The 22,740-nt window shown below is 35.7% G+C and overlaps 1 protein-coding gene across 3 annotated transcripts; it reads left to right on the top strand.

The window, feature by feature from the left end:
• Positions 1–927: 927 nt before the first annotated feature.
• LOC139486554 (heat shock 70 kDa protein 12B-like) lies at positions 928–18,443 on the top strand. Of its 3 annotated transcripts, none has more exons than XM_071271471.1 (6): positions 928–1,211; positions 8,953–9,025; positions 9,655–9,997; positions 11,766–12,002; positions 12,773–12,923; positions 16,344–18,443. In XM_071271471.1, exons 2-6 carry the CDS (start codon positions 8,979–8,981, stop codon positions 17,405–17,407), a joined length of 1,842 nt encoding a protein of 613 aa, XP_071127572.1. In that variant the 5' UTR covers positions 928–1,211; positions 8,953–8,978; the 3' UTR covers positions 17,408–18,443. The 3 variants fall into 3 exon arrangements, with proteins under 3 accessions (XP_071127572.1, XP_071127573.1, XP_071127575.1); XM_071271472.1 differs by having other exon boundaries at positions 929–1,048; XM_071271474.1 differs by having other exon boundaries at positions 1,093–1,143; positions 16,344–17,546.
• The last annotated feature ends 4,297 nt before the right edge of the window (positions 18,444–22,740 follow it).

A 22,740-nucleotide genomic window follows, 5' to 3' on the forward strand; every position in this document is an offset into this window, starting at 1 on the left:
CACAGACTTATTTCTGAAGATGTATAATTTAAAAATGCATACGGTTTGTATTATGAACTATGTTGTAAATAGTATTGTGTATAATATGCTTTTTTTACGCAGTCTTCTGCGGCTGAGTTTTCTTTAATAAACTATGAAACTATGAATAGTTTTAAATCGGCGCTAATACGCGGTTTGTGAAGCGTTGCATGGCACCAACACTATAGATTTATGCGACGATAAGTTGATGACATTGATTTAAGAGATGAAATAGATTTGTTGAAAAAAATATATTTCTGGTATACCGGAAATGCGAAGTTTTTAGGTGGCGGATACGCGCTTTATGAAGTGTTGCGCGGTACCTAAACTGTAGATTTATGCGACGATATGTTGAGGACATTGATTTAAGAGATGAAATAGATTTCTGAATGTTTATAGCATCATCCTCTATTGTTAGTTTCCAGTGCAGTTTTTATAGGTGGTGGATACGCGGTTTGTGTATCGTTGCACGGTACCTATACTGTAGATTTATGCGACGATATGTTGATGACATTGATTTATGAGATGAAATAGATCTGTTGAAAAAATTAATTTCTGGTATTGAATCCGGAAACGCGAAGTTTTTAGGTGTCAGATTCGCGGTTCAACTGTGTAGCGTTGCACGACACCTATACTGTAGATTTATGCGACGATATGTTGATGACATTGATTTAAGAGATGAAATAGATTTGTTAATGTTCATAGCATGATCTCCTATGGTATGTTTCTACGTGAAGATTTTAGGTGGCCGATGCGCGGTTCTCAAAGCGTTGCACGGACATACACTGTAGATTTATGCGACGATATGTTGATGACATTGATTTAAGAGATGAAATAGATTTGTTAATGTTTATAGCATCATCTCCTATTGTTTGTTTCCAGGTAACCCCGTGTCAATACCACGTGGACAGCCACATGTATATTACACTATCGATTTTTGTTGCTGGGACTTTTCATAATAATTACAGATGGAATATTAGTATTGAACATTTAATGATTTAATTTTTAGAATTTACTGGAAATAATTAAGGTAATTTGTGAAATGGTACACCACACATGGTGCTAGTTAATTGCTGATAGGCTTAGTAGCTTTTATCCGGATATTGGAGACAGTTTAGTCACAAGGTTCTAATCCTATTCCAGTACGGAACAAGGGTTTATACATATAAGGAGTAATTATCAACGGAATTAAGGTCAGATATTACATATTGAAATAATTTGTCAATTTCTTTTTATTTTAATTTGACCCAATTATTGAAATTTTGTAGACTAAGGTTGAAGGTTTTCTTTACTGAAATATACGTTATACGATTTTCTTGCTAACCACTTATATTGATATTTTAGCTGTCACGAATTTCTTGCTTTGCGGCTTAATTTACGTGCATTCTATACATTTATAAACCTATTTTAAACAATTATAATTGATTACTTATCTGGAATTGATTACTTATCTGGAATTGATTACTTATCTGGAATTAAGAATGTTTTAGATTGCGATAAAATATAAAGATATAGAAAAATGATATGTGAATGATATTTTGTGGGATAGTATTTGAGAAACTATCAATTGGCAACACAAACTAATGGACAAACTAGTGAAGAACTAAACAGTTCACGTCACAGCTTTTGACACTAAGCAAATCCCATACCATACCACAAGCTACACATATAGAAGTTACACGTGTTACAAAATGTGAAACAATTGCAATACGAGGAAGTTTATAGTCGGAATTAAGCGAAAACCTTAAACGAAAACCTGATCGCATCGCGGTAGTTTCGCTGTAGGTCGTGGTTGTTACGCCAGCCGGTTTAAAACCAAGATTTCAGAGCTGGTATTATTTTAATGATTCTTATAGTTAATTCCTTCGTTGTGCTGTTACACCACTGTGCCAGATTATAGGGAGGGGGGTTGGGGTTGCGCTGACAAACATGTGTTATATTCCTATTTTGGGTCTTCTTGTTATCGGGACTGCCTCACACAATTTATACTATTATGTCAGAAAACGTGAAACATCTTTTAGCTATTATGATTACGTTGAGTTGTCGTCTGCCAGTGCAGTCGCATGGAGATGTAATAAAATTGATTTGAACAACGTACAGTTTATTCTTCTCTCGTTACTTGCGCTTACCATAGTCCCCCAGCCAAGTACACGATACATGTTTAACCTCGCCACATTATAATTAGTCCGAGATTACTCTGACGTACAACGGCTGTTTTACCAGACAAGCTGGGGCCGTGGGACGTCAGAGCTCGTCCCATATCAAAAAGTGGATATTTGCCCACCCAAAATAGATGCGCTGCTTCGTCGCTTGTCTGGTAAAACAGCCGTTGGACGTCAGAGTAATCTCGGACTACATTATAATGTGCCTGTCCAAAGTCATGAGCCTGTAGTTTAGTGGTTGTCGTTGGTTCAAGTCTGTGATAATTGTTTTTCATTAATTGTTTGAATATAAATTAGGCTATTAATGTTCTCAATTAAATTGATTAATATCTTTTTTTTCGTGGCCTTTTATATCCGATTATACGGTATATGTTTTTTTTCATTGCTGAAGGCCGTATGATTCCTTATAATTGTTTTAATACCTCCACTTTATTAATCTGTGATTGATTGTTGTCTCATTGTCAATAATACCACATCAAATCTTACTATTTTTATATATGTGGTAATGATGTTCCGACTCGATTTCAATCTCTTTCAATGCAAAAAAGGGGGGCTGGTATTAAATATCACATTAAATTGAGAATAGAAATGGGGAATGTGTCAAAGAGACAAAAATTCGAACCCGATCAACGAGCAGAAAACAGCCTAATGCCACCAATAGGTCTTCAACACACAGAGATATCCCGCACCCGGATATGCATTTATTTTGCCGCTGAATGTTGTTGAATGGCCTACAGTTTGGTAGAGGAAAGTTAAACATGTACATCAACTTGTTTTCGCTATTTATTTATCGAAACTTTCGAGAGTAGAAAATTAAAGTGATAAAAATTGTCGCGAATATTACAACAAGAGTGCACACGCTGAAATGTCTCGCCTTCTATACTAATCATTGATATTATGTTGATAGTCCTAAGTATAAAGCTAAGCTTTATAACAACTGTCACATAAACTTAACATTAACCAAGATAACTAAACAAAGACCAATGAACCTTGAAAATGAGGTCAAGGTCAGATGAACCATGCCAGGCAGACATGTACAGCTAACAATGCTTCTATACAACATATATAGTTGACCTATTACTTATAGTTTAAGAAAAATAGACCAAAACACAAAAACTTACCACTGTGCAATGAACCGTGAAAATGAGGTCACGGTCAAATAAAACCTGCGCGACTGACATAAAGATCATAAAATAATTCCATACACCAAATATAGTTGACCTATGGCATATAGTATTAGATAAAAAGACAAAAACTCAAAAACTTAACTTTGACCACTGAACCATGGAAATGAGGTCAAGTTCACATGACATCTGCCCGCTAGACATGTACACCTTACAATCATTCCATACAACAAATATAGTAGACCTATTGCATATAGTATGAGAACAACAGACCAAAACACAAAAATTTAACTATAACCACTGAACCATGAAAATGAGGTCAAGGTCAGATGACACCTGCCAGTTGGACATGTACACCTTACAGTCCTTCCATACACCGAATATACTAGCCCTATTGCTTATAGTATCTGAGATATGGACTTGACCACCAAAACTTAACCTTGTTCACTGATCCATGAAATGAGGTCGAGGTCAAGTGAAAACTGTCTGACAGACATGAGGACCTTGCAAGGTACGCACATATCAAATATAGTTATCCTATTACTTATAATAAGAGAGAATTCAACATTACAAAAAATTTGAACTTTTTTTTCAAGTGGTCACTGAACCATGAAAATGAGGCCAAGGACATTGGACATGTGACTGACGGAAACTTCGTAACATGAGGCATCTATATACAAAGTATGAAGCATCCAGGTCTTCCACCTTCTAAAATATAAAGCTTTTAAGCAGTTAGCTAACGCCGCCGCCTCCGGATCACTATCCCTATGTCGAGCTTTCTGCAACAAAAGTTGCAGGCTCGACAAAAAATTACTTGCAAATGGATTCACTCATCTGATCGGCACTAAGCCAATTATAGCAAAATAGCAGGGCCTTGATATATGAACAAACTGTATGCATAATTTAAAAAGTTTTAGATTATTTATAAACCATTGACTTTATTTGTAATTTATAATTTATAGTAGGGATATCAAGTGAGTTTCAACTAAATATATGTGCAAACAAAATGAAGGTTTTGTTTGTGTAATTTTTTATGTCTTCGCGACAGTAAATGTAGGCATTATTTTATCCTTGTCAATTTATCCTTCTTACAGTTCCAAATTTGGCTCATAGTTTGTCTGGATGACTTATAAATCTATAATGTTTACAATTCGTGTGGTTTTGGGAATATTATCATTAATATGATATATCATATATCAGCATGTGCTTATTATCATGATTTTTATTACTTTCAAAATCCACAAAATTCTGTTTCTTTTCGAAAAGGGAGAATAATTGATTGCTTATTATTTAACGTCCAGTGGCAAATATAGAAATAAAAAGATGTGGCGCGATTACCAATTATACCACTATCAACTGTGAAAAGGGAACATTATTTCGTCAATTAATACTTTGCTATCAAACTTTTTTATTTTAAAGACAATCCGGCACATATTTAAATATTTCTATGTAAACCTCATGTTTCACCATTGTTGTGACAGAGGGTAACTTTGTTTCTTTTATTTTCTGTATACCATTGTATTCACATAGGTTATCGGAATAAGCTTACTTACTTACAACTAAACTTACAACTTACAAATGACTGGTAATTGGTGAGTCAGATTGTGGTAAAATAAGTCTGTATAGAGTATATGGTGTATCCGGCTGACTCTTCCTTTACAGTCATTCGGCAATCCTCTGTAGAATCCGCTACTCTCCTTTTATATCCTTAGATGAGGGTACGGAATCGGCCGAGTTGAGACGAATGAGAGAATCAACATTCGGCAATCCTCGGTAGAATCCGCTACTCTCCTTTTATATCCTTAGATGAGGGTACGGAATCGGCCGAGTTGAGACGAATGAGAGAATCAACATTCGGCAATCCTCGGTAGAATCCGCTACTCTCCTTCTATCCTTAGATGAGGGTACGGAATCGGCCGAGTTGAGACGAATGCCTTTACATTCATTCGGCAATCCTCGGTAGAATCCGCTACTCTCCTTTTAGATCCTTAGATGAGGGTACGGAATCGGCCGAGTTGAGACGAATGCCTTTACAGTATTGAAGTTTGAACTTTTATGTTATACAGAGTTGTCTTTTTCGAATATCATGTATACAGAGTCGCTTGTTACTTTTCAAGCGGTGCTTTTACTTTTTTTTATATATAAAATTCAATTGAATTGTTAATTAGTTCCAGTCCTAAATACATGAAAGGCACTTTCATTTAAAATTGAGAATGGAAATGGGGAATGTGTCAAAGCGACAACAACCCGGCCATAGAGCAGACAACAGCCGAAGGCCACCAATGGGTCTTCAATGTAGCAATTCCTTTGAATTGATTTCACATCATGTCATTTTGAAATTAAGAATGGAAATGGGATGTGTGTCAAAGAGACAACAACATGGACAAAGAGCTGAAAACAGTCCAATGACACTAATGGGTCTTCAACACAGCAAGAAAATCGTGCCTGACCCGGAGGACTTTATAGTTCTCTATACGGTATAGGTTTGGCTCATTTTTGAAGGCTGTATTGTGGCTTGTACTTGCATCTTCTACATCATGTGGTCTCTGGTTGATAGTGGTCTATTTAGCAGTCGTGCCACATCTTCTTATTTCTATTCTTGCCACTGGACGTTGAATAATAAACAATCAGTTAGTCTCCCTTTTCGAAAAAAGACAGGATCGGAAATAATGTATTTTTCTTTCAATTTGTTTGAACTCTAAATTCAAATATCTTCAAGTAAGCTGATGCAATATTTTAGACAAATATAACAGACTTATGATTTGGTGTCGCGAGCAGTGGCCTCTGTCGATCAAAGCTGTACGAGACTGTTTTTTTTTAGACAAAACCGCATTGAAATCACTAACTTATAGACATGTTGAGATCAACAGCAGTTTCCAAATGTGGACAGGATCTGCTCACTCTTCCGGGTCCTTTGATCAGTCCTTCGTTTTCTATTTTGTGTTTTGTAAAATGTTGGGTTTTTTATTTCGTTTGACAGATTTTTTGCCATGACAATCAGCTCGTGTTAGAACTATTCATTTAGTATTCTTCAACTCTCTTATTCTACAATAGAGGGATATCTATATAATAATCAAGCTTTAAATTATTGAAAGTCTATAAAAGTTGTGAATCAATCAAATTTTGAAAAACTTTATTACAGACTTCCAAAGTCCTCGCACCAACACCAAACAAAACTGTTAATGGAAGATCTTCTTGGATTTTTTCAAGTTCTGCCTAACCCATTAACATTTTTTGTTTTAACTAAGGGCGATTAAGAGGATGACATGAGTTGAAAAGATACATGAACATTGTGGAAAACATTTTTCTCTTCAGATATTTTTTATTTGCGTCGTTGGGTTCACACACACTAAGAATGCCAACTTCCAGTACGGCGGATACAATAGGATAGGTGGTCTCGATTTCGTCAAGTTTTAGGACTTCCCTCGTTTTTAATTTACCATGGATCCGGAGCTAGGTAGTCTGATTAGCAGAACTATATACATTTGACATACAAATGGGGGGTTTGGCTAGCTCTAAAACCAGGTTTCACTCGCCATTTAGGGAGCTACCATTTGATTTTTTTTTTTTTGGGGGGGGGGGGGGGGGGGGGCTAGGATGTAATTTGAAAAAAAATAGGCAGGACAGGAGTTTTGAGTAAAAAAAGGCAGGATGAGACACTTTGCAAAAAAAAAGGCAGGATGACAATTTAGGTAAAAAAAGTCAGGATAAACTAATAAAAAAAAAAGGCAGGACCGAATAGAGTGAAAAAATAAAAAGGCAGGACAGAGATTATAACTAAAAAAAAATGCAGGACAAAATTTTTCATTCGGTTACGAGTTCGGTAAAAAAAAACAACATATGATCTACTTATATTCATATCACTTACTTTTGACCTTTCAATACACCTTCTTTTATAAATGAAAAAAATACCAATCTCTCAGACTGGAAGTTAGATATGATTGCATGGATACACGGTGACATAATGCATTGTATAAATGTATAAAAGTTTCAGTAATGACATTGTATTATATGAAAAGCTATTTATTCCGGTTTCCAAGGGCGCTTTTAATGCAATATAAACATAATCAACCACACCTGTCAATAACACTTATTTATTCACTTCGTGACTGTTTTACCGGATTCCATTTTCAATTATCAATTGGGGAATTTAACAATATTTCTTTTCAAACTCCAATAGAATCGTTAATTCATTACTGGCAGCTACGTGTTGTGTTTTCTTTTTGTCAAAAACTAATGTAGTATATCTAATTGCAAATTTATTGTTTTATTGTTTAGTTGAATTATTTTTATTCCATGGGGACATGTAAGGGCGAATAAGAAATGTGACACTATAATAAATTATTCTGATTAAGTTGACGTTTTTAATTGATTTTAGCTATTAAATTATTAACATGATTTTTTTGTAATATGACTTATTAAGGTCCAGTGGCTAATATAACATACATATTCTGGACAATAACATGGTAATTATTGTTTACAATATTCTTACATACTTTGAGACAACTCTTCACAAGGGATCAACTGACAAAGAAATAAATAACTATATGTCATCGTACGAGCTTCAACAATGAATAAAACCCATACCGCATAATCAACTATAAAAGGCGTTGAAATGACAAATGTAAACAATTCAAACGAGAAAACTAACGGCTTGATTTATGTACAAACTAATGAACGAAAAACAAATGGGACATCAAACGACAGCAACTGAAGTAAAGATGAATCAGGGACTTTCTATATAAAAAGTCCCTGAATCAATGCAGATACATCATTTTGTGCAGTGGCGGATCCAGGGGGGGGGGGGGGGGGGGGGGGGGGGGGGTTCGGGGGGTCGTCTTTTTTTTGCCGATCAATAATTTGAATGGGAGCATATAGTTGGAACCGCCCTCCCTTTACTCTGGGTTAGGGACCCCCCCCCCCTTTTTTTTTAAATGGCTCGATCCGCGCCTGTTGTGTATTCAATGGGAACAATATTTCAGTATTTTTGCTTGTGATTTTTTACACACAATAAGATATGCATTCCTTACGCAATCGATTTTCTTGGATTAAGCTTTATAAAGACTCTTTACAGTTATTGTTCATTCTATCCGTTGTTCGATATAGTCGAGCATTTCATTCTGATTTTCTCAAGGTTTATAGTCATTTCCTAGTTTGAAATTTTGGTCAATACTTCTTTTATCATTTTGTCGATAGCTCACTCTCAGCTATATGGTTGAATTCCCAACAAACTCTTGACTAAAATTAATTTGACTCGTTTAATTTTCAAATAATTTGAAAAATTATTTACTTTGACCCTTTGACCAAAAAACTTAGCAGTTTGACGAACACTAATTTCGATCATTGAGAAGCTTAATATAACCTTAATAATTGATTGGATTAAAACGTTCATCTGATTTTTACAGAGTTATCTCCCTGTAGTGTTATGTACCACCATAAACGTCTGTATTAGCTTTAATAGCTGACCTAGAAGACAGACAATAGAACGACCCAGTTCTCAGTTCCTGAAATTGATTATGGAATTAACATTGAGATGTGCATTCTCACCTAACCATGCACATTATCTGCTAACTTAGACGCATCAGCTGGAATTACATAATCAATACAGCATCAAATTATCAATACGTGCATTTTAATTGTTGTTTCAGATAATGTATGACAAAATATATTCGAAATGAGACAAGAACGCTTCTCAAGGACATCTCTTCGGGATTCTATGAGGTAAGTTTTTAAAAGGTTTCTATATTTTAGGTTTGGTACGGTAGTATATTTAACCGTTATTATTTTAAAGTCAGATCATAGGTGGGTATAACATCTATGGTTAAGAATTGAATGCTTCTTTTTGTAAATTTATTGGGGTGTAAAAGCGTTGACCGAAGTACATTTTGTATGAAGCGCGGAAGCGCTTTCTAAAAATGTACGCACGGTCAACTCTTTTACAACCCTATAAAGTTACAAAAAGAAGCATTCAATACTTATAATTACATTTTTTAGCTATGATCATGAAAACACGAATTTTATATATTTTATTGTTTAATTCACCTGTGCACTTTATTGTTGGAGCACGTGTTATCATGAGTGAAAAGTTGTTATAACATCTATGGTCAGATATATATATAAGAACAAGAACACATTATACATAACTGAAAATAGATAGTCAAGGAATATGTACTGAAAACAAATAGATATAAAAAGATGTGGTGTAAGTGCCAATGATACAACTCTCCATCCAAATAACAACTTGTTGACTTGTGAGAGCACATCCAAATCCAAATATGATGCGGTTTAACTTGTCTTTTGATGTATTAATTTTACTCCAATTTCAAGAATACATTTTAATATTTTTGTAGATCCAGATCAAAACAATCCCCGCCATCGGACCCTGATAATGTTGGCACTCCCGACATCATCGCGTCTGTAGATATTGGTTCCACGTATTCTGGTTATGCGTTTGCCATTACAAAGGATCTGGACGAGGATCGTCACAGTATTCATGTTAATAAGGAATGGATATCCGGAAACGCAAAATTAATCACATACAAGGCACCAAGTTGTGTTTTATTTACTCCCGAAAAAAGACTGCATTCTTTTGGATACGAAGCTGAGTATAAATATGGACAGCTAGCTTTGGATAAAGTGCATACGTCTTGGTATTATTTTCGGAGATTCAAGATTCCAGTTTTAGAGGATGAGGTAAATATTCGTTTTTAACATTTTTTGTTATTATGTAATCTAATTTTTTTACTATAACCATCAGCAACACGACGGATGCCAAATGTGTCAAATGTGGAAAAGGAAATAGCTTATCATGCCGTCATGGCGCACCAGCCTTTTTCTATATCAAGTGTTTTGTAGTCTGCTGTTGGTCTTTTTGGTTCCCTCTTTTCTACTTACTAGTTTTCATTCTCCATTTCTCCATTTCTCTCGCGATATCGATCGGGATTTGTTTTACAACCTCAACCAACCACAACTTCGGTGGTGATTCTTTGTAACCGGCAACTCAACAATATATATGCAGAAATAAAACTGGAAATTTCCACTTTTAAGTGCATTTTAAAAATGGATTTATTCTAATTACCAAACTTTTGTCCCATATTACTGAAATGCGTCAGACATGGTTTGCTCATGTTTCTTGAACTGAAATTCCAACTTTGGCATTACAGACTTTACATCGGTCGTCTGGCAGTTCTGACAAGACCTTATAGACATTTGTTTGAGAGTAAACAATTTGTGATTGTGAAATGGAAAAAAAAAATCTTTTGCAATATAATCACGCACAAATATCCCAATTTAGATCCAGAATCATCCCTCTCCTGTTTTTATTCTGAGTCGTGATTTAATCTAATTTTATTGTTTTAAGATAAGAATAAATTAATAGATAAGGCATTTAAGATAATTATACTGAATATCAACCTAGTTTCACGATGGGCCAGAAAAAAGAAAAACGTGTAATTATAAAATTTTACTATAGTACTGGTAGGTTTAGTGTATGAATGATTTCATTTCATATTATATTATATATTTATATTATATATTAACTTATAAAACTGAGAAATTCAAATTGATATACTCTCAAAATTACAAGCTCAATGTTTAGAGATATTAATAAATTTTCATCAATTTGCTATTTCTTCCAAAATAGGGATGCAATAAATTATAATTGTCGTTAGACGTCAAACAATCAACATCTTATAACACTTCCTCAAATGATCATCTTGTTAGAATGGTAGTAGTTTTTTTCTATGCACTGGAAGATCTCATTTATTTAATAAAACTAAAATGTAATCTTTTAGATGAGGGATTCTTTCGATTTGAAACATCGATTCATAGCATGAGCAAAATAAAATAAAAAAGGAGTTGCCGTGATATTTTTATTTGCTTGCGCCTGTCTAGGGGAACGACTATTAAACTCTTAAAAAAAAGGGGGGGGGGTCTGGTGTTTTTTTTTTTTCCTTCAAAAAATATTCTAATCCCCAATTTGATGAAAAAAATATTGTTGTCAGACAGATGCATGAAAAAAAAATTCTGAATCCCGATTTTCCCCATACCTTATAGGATTAAATTTTGAAAAAATAATTTGATTACATGCCAAGAAATTGCCTCCGTTGAAATTCTGCAAATACCCATGGAGCAAATTACATGGATGATTAACAATGACCATTTGGTATATTGCCGTATTCTAAACGACACGTACATGAAGGTCATAAATTTATTTGTTGAATGAAATCAAATCTTTAACTACTAATGGGTGCCGTAGGAAGAAGACCGGAATTTTTAGCGAGAATTTCTTGGCATGAATTGCGTCGAAAAACACAACAAAAAAGCGCTTTCGGGCGAAAATTGTTTTCCTAACTCGAACAAAACACCATACCCCCTCACCTTGAAGTTAAATGGTTGCTCCCCGAAGGATCTTTTAGCTTCACAGATCTATAATAGTTTGTTTAATTTTTGTCTTTTCCAGACTCTAAGCACTGCCACCAATATAAAAGATGATTCAGGTAAACCACTCCGAGCCGCTGCAGTATTTTGTGGTATTCTAAAGTACTTACGGTCACACTTGATCGACGCTTTAGCCGGAATCCTAAAAGTATCTAACTCTGATTGGATAGTTGAAAAATTCCATATACGATGGGTCTTGACACATCCAGCTACATGGACAGATAATGGACAACACTTTCTTAAAGTCGCTGCTAAGCAGGTAAGTCCAACCAATACTTGTGCCCTGTCCATCTCCTTCTCTTCCAATACATATTCTTGCATGGTAGGATCAAGTTGTTTCCCCTTTTAAATAAAAAGTAAAATCACAAAAATACTGAACTCCGAGGGAAAAAAAGTCCCTAATAACATCGCAAAATCAAATGACAAAACACATCAAACGATTGGAGAACAACTGTCATATTCCTGACTTGGTACAGGCATTTTCAAATGCAGAAAATGGTGGAGTGAACCTGTTTTTATAGCGCTAAACCTCTCACTAGTACGATAGTCTCATCAAATTCCGTTATATTTACAACGATGCGTGAACAAAACAGACATAATAAATAAAACAGTCAAAATATAGGTACAGCAGCCATCACTATAATACAATCCAGTGACAAACACTTTGAAAAAATGAATTGTTGCTATAATTTTAATTTTAAAGCCTTCTGTGATTTCTAACAATGTCAACAATGTTTTATTCCATTATGCCCTTCTACAAAATAAATACTTGATTTCCCGTTTTAACTTTAGTTCGCACTTCGATAAGCCGTAGTAAAGATGTTTATTTCACGTTAGTGTATTCATGCGCGATACACATAAATGGATTGCTGGGGTTTCGACAAAGTTAAAATTCGGCCAATAAACTCATAAAAATCGAAGGACATAACAATTCTTATACCAGTATTCAATTTGTGTCTTAATATTTTTTTGCACATCAATAACCCCTTAAAAATACTTCTATAATAAAACATCTGTTTATAATTACAGGCGGGAATTGCGGACGTTATACTAGTACCGGAACCAGTTGCAGCCTCGTTTTATTGTCAGATCATGCCCCTTCACAGAATTAACACGAGAAATGGCGAGATTATATGTTTACAAAGGACAGGGATGCAGTATTTACTGTTGGATTTGGGAGGCAAGTTTATTATTTTTGTTGTGTGTATGTGTGATTTGTCTTTTAACACTGAAGTAATTAGTCGTGTGTATGTGTGATTTGTCCTTTAACACTGAATTAAGTAGTCAGACTATGACAAAATTGGCTTAAAAAACAATTCAACAGAAACAACAATGAAGTAATCATTAAAACACTGTACATTTGTTATTATTTGATATACATTTTACCCATACTGTCTTTGATTTCAAACAATCATTTCGGATCATTTCGAACTAAATAACTGACGAACGGATTTATTACTCTTATATTCTTGTTTTGGAATTTGTTCATTATTATTTTTTATTGAATTTCTTTTACATTTACTTTTTTTCGATTCTTACGTGACAAATAGGAATCAAATAGGTTTGTCTAGGCTGTCTACTTGCTTTATATCCCATTTTCTAAAGTCTGTTGTGAATTGTAATATTGTAGTGGTTCTTACGGTAGTATCTATCAATTGTCTTTGCCAGTCAAATATATCTGCATTCATTTTATTTTTTTAAATTACTACTAGCTGTGTTCTTCAATGCATCTATGTAGCATGTTTGACAACCATCAAAGCATTAAACTCGAATCTCTTAAACAGGAAGTGAGGTTTGCGTGAATCCCTATGTTGAAATCCTAATATGCATTTTTTTAAAGGCAATTGAAGCGCTGTTCCTTTGCTCATTTCCCATTTGAAACAAGAATATTCAACATGAGGAAGTATGGGTATTTAATGAAATCATCCCTTTTTTGTATTTTTAATTCTTTACTATTGGATTGGTTGTTTTGTTTTACTTTCACGATGAGTCAAAGTCATCGAATGACTAAATGTTTGTTGACCTTGAAAATTTAATGTAATAAAGAAATAGCGAAACGGAATCGATGCTTAAGGAGAAAAGTCAATAACGTACCACTTCTTTCTTTAAAATATTCCGTGTTATGAATGATTTTACATGTTTTGTTAATTATTGATATATGTAATTAGAAATGTCATGATACACTTGGCTTTGGAATCACATGGTGTCAAGCTTGGTAAATAAAATATTTGTGCAAAACGTCAGTGCAGTGACAACCAATCAAAACAAACATAACAAACAAACAAAAAAAAACATGTCGGCAAACGACCAGAACTTGGCTACGCAGAATTAAACAAATATAAATAACAACCTATCTTTACAATTTGTTTTTATTTGTTTTTATTTAATGATCATAAATTAAACTATAATTGGTCATTTCTACGATGTTTGGTCTCTGGCAATCATACTGGAAATTACAATTATATAGACAATAACTGTTTAGTGTCTTTAAATATCAGCTGTATTTGTACGAGGCTAGGAAACAAGGTGTATGCGAGCTTTTAGCGAGCTACTACACCTGTTTCGAGCCGAGTACAAATACAGCTGATATTTAAAGACACTAAACAGTTATTGTCTTTATCCTGCAATTAATTCTGTATATTGTTTGTGTTTTGAAAGACACAAAAACTAACTTATTTAGCATTTATTTTCGATTTGTAATCCCTTGAGGCCCGCGTAGTAATATCAAAATCACACATTACGCTGAAGACGGGTTCGCAAAAAAAAGAATCTCGAATAATCAACAATAATACATCGCTCAAGGTGAATAATTATCTATTTTAACATAACAACTAATTTCAACAGTAAAAACAAATAACAAAACATTGTCAAATTTGAAACAGAAGTGTACGAGTTGTCCTACGCTTCAGACTTGACATTCACTATAAACATGCATGCTGAAATTGACATGGTTGATTTTGTAACACAATCATACACATTCAAGTTTTGAAATCGACAATTGTCATCGTCATTGGAATGCAACTGGAATACACATTCTGAGGTCACACAGGTTCAAACAATACTCAGTCCGGCAGTGGGCGGAGCTTTTAAGCGATATCTGTATAGTATACAGATACAGCATAGCGATATCTGTAGGGCTGTATCTGTATAGTAGGACAGCCAATTGCAGGATAAATAAATGTTACTGTATGTCATTACAGAACCAATGCGATACCCCCGTGGACAAACTGTCTATCGACAGCTCTTTAGATATAATAAGCAAAATCTAGAATATATGGAATCGAACAATTTAAGTAGATTTCTCGTATGTAAAACTCCACACAGTTTGTTCATTGAAATTTATTTCTTTTTTGATTTATTCTCAGAAGAAAATAGGAGATTTGTTAAAAAGTTTAAGATCTCGCTTCTTGAAAACATTTCAGATTGAGAAAAGGTCGTTGAACCGAACCTTTTTACCTTTTGAACAAAGTAAACATTAAACAGGCGTAGCCGTAAAGCTTTGATGACATTATTGTCATTTGAAAAAGGATTAGAGCGACGCGTTATAGTCATATACTTCAATATGCTCAGCTTTATGGAACTAAAATCTAATGTGTACTAGGTAATCATCATCGGTTGATTATTTATTAATTATTACCTACTAGCAAATTTTAGTTTGTTTTATAAAATTATTGATGAGTATTGATTTTAAATGTATCTTAAATTTAATGCTGTTTTTATGCCCCACGTACGTTCATTAAGTTTTTCGGTGTGTGTGTGTCCGACCGTCCGACCGTTCGTCTGTCTCGCTTCCGGTTAAAGTAGTTTTTGATGAAGTTGAAGTCCAACATGTGCAATAAACACATGCATGTTCCCTGTAATATGATCTTTCTAATTGTAATGCCAAATGTAAATTTTTACCCCCCCCCCCCCCCAATTTCACGACCCACTGAATATAAAAAAGGATTGTACATAGAAGACATAAACCAGGGGCTTTTTTTAGGATATTTGGAAGAGAGGGCGTAGAATAAAAAAAGATTCTAAAAAAAAACAACATGAAATAATTGTTAAATTCACAAATGTAACGGTTCCTGATTTGGAGCATGTGTATTTTAGATATATTATTATTTTTTTAGAAAGGGGGCGTACCCCCATTACGCCCTCACCTGGACCCGCCATGTAAACCTACTCATGATACTGTTTTCCTATAACGTAAGGCGAGGGTTCCTTTTTCCTTTACTTTATAATCACCTATTGTAAAGGTGGAGCACAAATTGGCTATTGTCATCGCTTATCGTCCATCGTCCGTGAAGGTTTAATAAAAGGCCACGACACGGTTGTTGCAGCCATCTTGAATTAGGGGCAGATCTTTTGGATAGAGAAGGGAATAGTATGCACATATGGAAAATCCTATGAATGTTTCCAAGCAAATGTTTTGTTTGAATGATGTTTTCATGGATTTTTTTTTATCCTTTTTTTTAACTCCATTCTGAAAATCTGCCCCCATATTTAACTTGGTTCCAATAACCCTGAAGGGCCTACTAGTAATTTGTTGTTGCGGTCTGTAATGTTGTTGAGATAACTGCATACCCTTTAATAGAGGACCTTTTAACTTTTTCAGGGGGAACAGTCGATTCTACTGTAATGGAACTTGATGAAAACAACGAATTAAAACAGAAACAAAGAAGTTGTGGAGCGGTTTTTGGTGGAATTCGAGTTGATGGCGCTTTTGTCGAATTTTTAATGAAATTGATAGGTTTTGATATCATGGACAAGTTCTTCCTAACTTGCAAACAGGAACTCTTAAATCTCCAGAAAGATTTTGAGATTAAGAAAAGAACTTTTAATCCTGCAAATGGACAAAACATTGTTATCAAATTACCGCCTATGGTACGGAAAATTTATGAAGTAAACTATAAACAACAACTGCAATTAAAAGTAGAAAATTCAGAGTACGGCGAGTTGGTTAAGCTTGTAGGAGATAACTTGCACATTGATGTTGAGATTGTTGAAAGTTTCTACACAATTGTGGCCGAGCAGATAACTTCACATTTGGTAAAAATCTTATACGCCGGTACAACAAAAGATATCAAAACACTTGTTCTAGCTGGAGGTTTTGCAAATTCCGTAATTGTCCAGAACGCCATCCGGAAGAAGTTTCCGGATATTACAGTCCTAATGCCGACCGATCCAGAACTTTCTGTCATGCAAGGTGGAGTATTATACGGTTATGAATCGAGCCCTATTCTTTATATGAAGGCAAAGTATTCTTACGGTATTGCTATTGCAATGCCTTACAATGTGCATGAACACAATGACGACAAGAAATTCTCGGCAGATGGCGTTCCGTTATGTGCAGACCTCTTTCATAGGTATATCGAAGTAGGAGAAGAAATTAGAATTGGAGAATTTGTAAGAAGTGGGGCAATATTTATCAATCGCAAAGACCAGCGTTATCTAAGTGTGCCGATTTACTTATCCACAGTTGCTTCCCCTTTATACACTTCCGACAATACATGTCATTATCTCGGACGAATTCGGATTACGCTAGTGTCAAACCGAAAAGAAAATTCTCAAATTACAATCAAGATGGCATTGACATACACGGAATTAATAGTCGAGGTAACGGATGAAGGAAGTGGGAGAACCGTAAGGGATGTATTTTTAGACTCTCCTGTTGATTGAGGACGTCGGTGAATTGATGAAGATCGTCTTCTATTGATCAAAAGCGTTGCAATCGTTATCATTTTTAGGAAAATAACCAACTAAATAAATGATGTTCGGTTGTTTTTCTCATTTGCTTCAGGCAATCAGAAACGAGGTGTTGCCTTTAAAGTAATGAAACAACAAGCGAAAGACCGATGCTAACTGGTGCAACAATGTAAATATGTGGTACAAGACAAATTCCAGAAATGGTTTTCGTCTAAACAAATTCTATCGGACAATTGAACTTGGATCTTGTATATTTTTTTAACCTATGTCGTGAATGGGTTACAGTTTTTGTTTCACCACCAACTCGCACACGTATAAAATATATCCCACACTAATATAAATTGATTTGACGCTATATGATTCAAGAACATTGTGAACAGTTTACCCTTTCTTATCCGCATTTTTTTTTATTGAAGGACCGTTGACTGTTTGGTTCGAATTTGACGAACTTATTTTATATACATTTTATATTGTGATAGACAGAAGAAAACGAGTACACCTATGATTTATTCAAAGTCTTTTTCAAGTACTTTTGCAGGTAACGTTGAGAGATATCATGATTCGTAATTGCAGACAGTATGTGTGTTTACTCTTTACGAAATGGTGATTGGCCAATGAAAATGAGATACGCAAAGTATTAAGTTGTGATTGGCCAATAAAAATGAGATAAGCAAAGTATTAAATTGTGATTGGCCAATGATAAAGAGACGCACAAAATATAAATTGTGATTGGCCAATGAAAAAGAGACACACAAAATATAAATTGTGATAGGCCAATGAAAAAGAGACACGCAAGATATAAATTGTGATAGACCAATGCAATAGAATACGCAAAATAATGAATTGTTATTTGCTAATTTTTTTGTAAATTATTTATGTGTATAACTTTTTTGTATTTTATACAGCTTGTACAATGTTCCAGTGTTGTTAACTTTGCGTCGAGCTTTCAATTTACTGTATATCGCCTCCCTTTGTTATGTTTTAATTCAAATTAAATCTATTTTCCTTACTCGCTTGGTTTTGTTTATTACAACAAAACATTATTTTAAACGATCATTGATTCTGATTACAACATCAAGTCTGAAAAGTCTGAACCTAAAACCGTTATACATAAAATGAACTGAACATAATGATCTTGATTGACCGCACGCGATTTGTGTAAACAGCACTGATTTATCAGCGAGAGTCTGTAAGGGGTTTACAAAACAGAAATTCAAAGGCCAAATCTACAGAAAATTGGTCGGAAAAAAAGAATAGACAAAAAGAATAATAGGATGGTAAAAATTCAAAAAATGAGCAAAACATATGAAGAAAAGAGAAAAACGACTTTAAAAATTAAGGAAGAAAAAACGAAGGCCCCAATCCACCCATCCAGATCTTCAATTACTGCAGAGGACACGATTAAAAATTGACAAAATATAGTCTATTGTTCAGGCTTTAATACCTGCTCAAATCAAAATAAAATTGAGAATGGAAATTGGGAATGTGTCAAAGAGACAACAACCCGACCGTCCTTACAGCAGACAACAGCAGAAGGTCACCAATAGGTCTTCAATGCAGCGAGAAATTCCTGCACCCGGAGGCGTCCTTCAGCTGGTCCCTAGACAAATATATATACTAGTTCAGTGATAATGAACGCCGAACTAAACTCCAAATTGTATTTCAATTCAAAACATACATAGTTTACAAGTATTAACTCAATAATACCTTGCACAATTGACTTGATAGTTCAAAGTCTGTCAATCAGTCGGAATTAGTCAAACAAAAATCTCCAACTGTCATCGATTTTATAAGCATGACATCAAAGCTCTATTGTTTAAATAAAAGCTTTATTTACAACTAGCTTAGACAAGCAAACATTAGAATAATAGTGTTTTTAGGATTTAACACTTTATTTGCCCACTTGGAGTTTGATAGTTCATGTTGGAGTGTTGTTACAACAAAGGTGTGAACATGGTTATAGGACAAATCTTTGATATTCGTGGATTTGTTTGAAACGTTTGTTTATACGTCCGTATGGATTGATTGATTATGCTGTGGTTATACGTCCAATTGTTTGACTAATTAATTGATTGAGCCGGTCGTGACTTGTAAACGTCAGGGGGGTTATTTTGTAATTCATTGATTGTAGTTTGCTTTTAAAATTAACAACACATATTTCATGACGAGAACAGTTTAGTTAGTAAAGAGGGTAGGTAGGTTCTGCAATATGCATTGTAGGCAGACCCGGTATCCTGCAAGACCGGGAATTCTGCAAGATTTATTATAGGTCGACCGGGTGTTCTAAAAGATACATTGTAGGTTGACCAGATGTTCTTGTAAGATACATTTTAGGCAAACCGGGTGTTCGAAAGATATGTTTTACATGTAGGCATGCCGGGTGTTCTGTAAGATACATTGTAGACAGACTTGGTGTTCTGCAAGATACATTATAGACAGGCTGGGTGTTATATAAGATACATTGTAAGCAGACCGGGTGTTATATAAGATACATTATAGGCAGGCCGGGTGTTCTGTAAGATACATTGTAGACAGACTGGGTGTTCTGTAAGATACATTGTAGACAGACCGGGTGTTATGTAAGATACATTGTAGACAGACCGGGTGTTCTGTAAAATACGTTGTAGACAGACTGGGTGTTCTGTAAGATACATTGTAGGCAGGTCGGGTGTTCTATAAGATACTTTGTAGGCAGATCGGGTGTTCTGTGAGATACATTGTAGGCAGACCGGGTGTTCTGTACGATACATTGTAGGCAGACCGGGTGTTCTGTAAGATACATTGTAGGCAGACTGAGTGTTCTGTTAGATACATTGTAGGCAGACTGGGTGTTCTGTAAGATACATTGTAGGCAGACTGAGTGTTGTGTAAGATACATTGTAAGCAGACTGAGTGTTCTGTAAGATACATTGTAGGCAGACTGAGTGTTATGTAAAATACATTGTAAGCAGACTGAGTGTTCTGTAAGATACATTGTAGGCAGACCGGGTGTTCTGTAAGATATATTGTAGGCAAACTGAGTGTTATATAAAATACATTGTAAGCAGACTGAGTGTTCTGTAAGATACATTGTAGGCAGACCGGGTGTTCTGTAAGATACATTGTAGGCAAACTGACTGTTCTGTAAGAAACATTGTAGGCAGACTGAATGCTACAGAACACCCGGCCTGTCTTCAATGTATCTTACAGAACACCCGGCCTGCCTATAAGGTATCTTACAGAACACCCTGTCTGTCTACATTGTATCTTACAGAACAATCAGTCTGCCTAAAAGTATCTTACACAACACTCAGTCTGCCTACAATGTGTCTTACAGAACACTCTGCCTACAATGTATTTTACAGAACACCCGGCCTGCCTATAAGGTATTTTACAGAACACCCGGTCTGTCTACAATGTATCTTACAGAACACCCGGCCTGCCTACAATGTATCTTACAGAACACCCGGCCTGCCTATAAGGTATTTTACAGAACACCCGGTCTGTCTACAATGTATCTTTCAGAACACCCAGTCTGCCTACCATGTATCTTATAGAACACCCGGACTGCCTATAAGGTATCTTATAGAGCACCCGCCCTGCCTATGATGTATCTTACAGAACACCCGCCCTGCCTATAATGTATCTTACAGAACATCCGGCCTGCCTACAATGTATCTTACAGAACATCCGGCCTGCCTACAATGTATCTTACAGAACACCCAGTCTGCCTTCAATGTATCTTACAGAACACCCGGTCTGCTTACAATGTACCTTATAGAACACCCGGTCTGCCTACAATGTATCTTACAGAACACTCGATCTGCCTACAAAGTACTTTATAGAACACCCGATCTGCCTATAATGTATCTTATAGAACACCCGGCCTGTCTTCAATGTATCTTACAGAACACCCGGCCTGCCTATAAGGTATTTTACAGAACACCCGGTCTGTCTACAATGTGTCTTACAGAACACCCGGCCTGCCTACAATGTATCTTACAGAACACCCGGCCTGCCTATAAGGTATTTTACAGAACACCCGGTCTGTCTACAATGTATCTTTCAGAACACCCAGTCTGCCTACCATGTATCTTATAGAACACCCGGACTGCCTATAAGGTATCTTATAGAGCACCCGCCCTGCCTATGATGTATCTTACAGAACACCCGCCCTGCCTATAATGTATCTTACAGAACACCCGGTCTGCCTACAATGTATCTTACAGAACACCAGATCTGCCTACAAAGTACTTTATAGAACCCCCGGCCTGCCTATAATGTATCTTACAGAACACCCGGTCTGTCCTCAATGTATCTTACAGAACACCCGGCCTGCCTATAAGGTATCTTACAGAACACCCTGTCTATCTACATTGTATCTTACAGAACAATAAATCTGCCTACAATGTATCTTACAGAACACCCGGTCTGCCTACAATGTATCTTACAGAACACTCAGTCTGCCTACAATGTATCTTACACAACACTCAGTCTGCCTACAATGTATCTTACAGAACACCCGGTCTGCCTACAATTATCTTACAGAACACCCAGTCTTCCTACAATGTATTTTACAGAACACCCGGCCTGCCTATAAGGTATTTTACAGAACACCCGGTCTGTCTACAATGTATCTTACAGAACACCCGGCCTGCCTACAATGTATCTTACAGAACACCCGGCCTGCCTATAAGGTATTTTACAGAACACCCGGTCTGTCTACAATGTATTTTACAGAACACCCGGCCTGCCTATAAGGTATCTTACAGAACATCCGGTCTGCCTATAAGGTATCTTAAAGAACACCCAGACTGCCTTCAATGTATCTTACAGAACACCCAGTCTGCCTACAATGTATCTTACAGAACACTCAGTCTGTCTACAATGTATCTTACAGAACACCCAGTCTGTCTACAATGTATCTTACAGAACACTCAGTCTACCTACAAAATATCTTACAGAACACTCAGTCTGCCTACAATGTATCTTACAGAACACTCAGTCTACCTACAAAGTATCTTACAGAACACTCAGTTTGCCTACAAAGTATCTTACAGAACACTCAGTCTGTCTACAATGTATCTTACAGAACACCCAGTCTGCCTACAAAGTATCTTACAGAACACCCGGCCTGCCTACAAAGTATCTTACAGAACACCCGGCCTGCCTACAATGTATCTTACACAACACCCAGTCTGCCTACAATGTATCGTACAGAACACTCGCCCTGCCTACAATGTATCTTACAGAACACCCGGTCTGCCTACAATGTATCTTACTGAACACTCAGTGTGCCTACAATGTATCTTACAGAACACTCGCCC

Source organism: Mytilus edulis, chromosome 8, assembly GCF_963676685.1.
Source record: "Mytilus edulis chromosome 8, xbMytEdul2.2, whole genome shotgun sequence".
Lineage (NCBI taxonomy): Eukaryota > Metazoa > Mollusca > Bivalvia > Mytilida > Mytilidae > Mytilus > Mytilus edulis.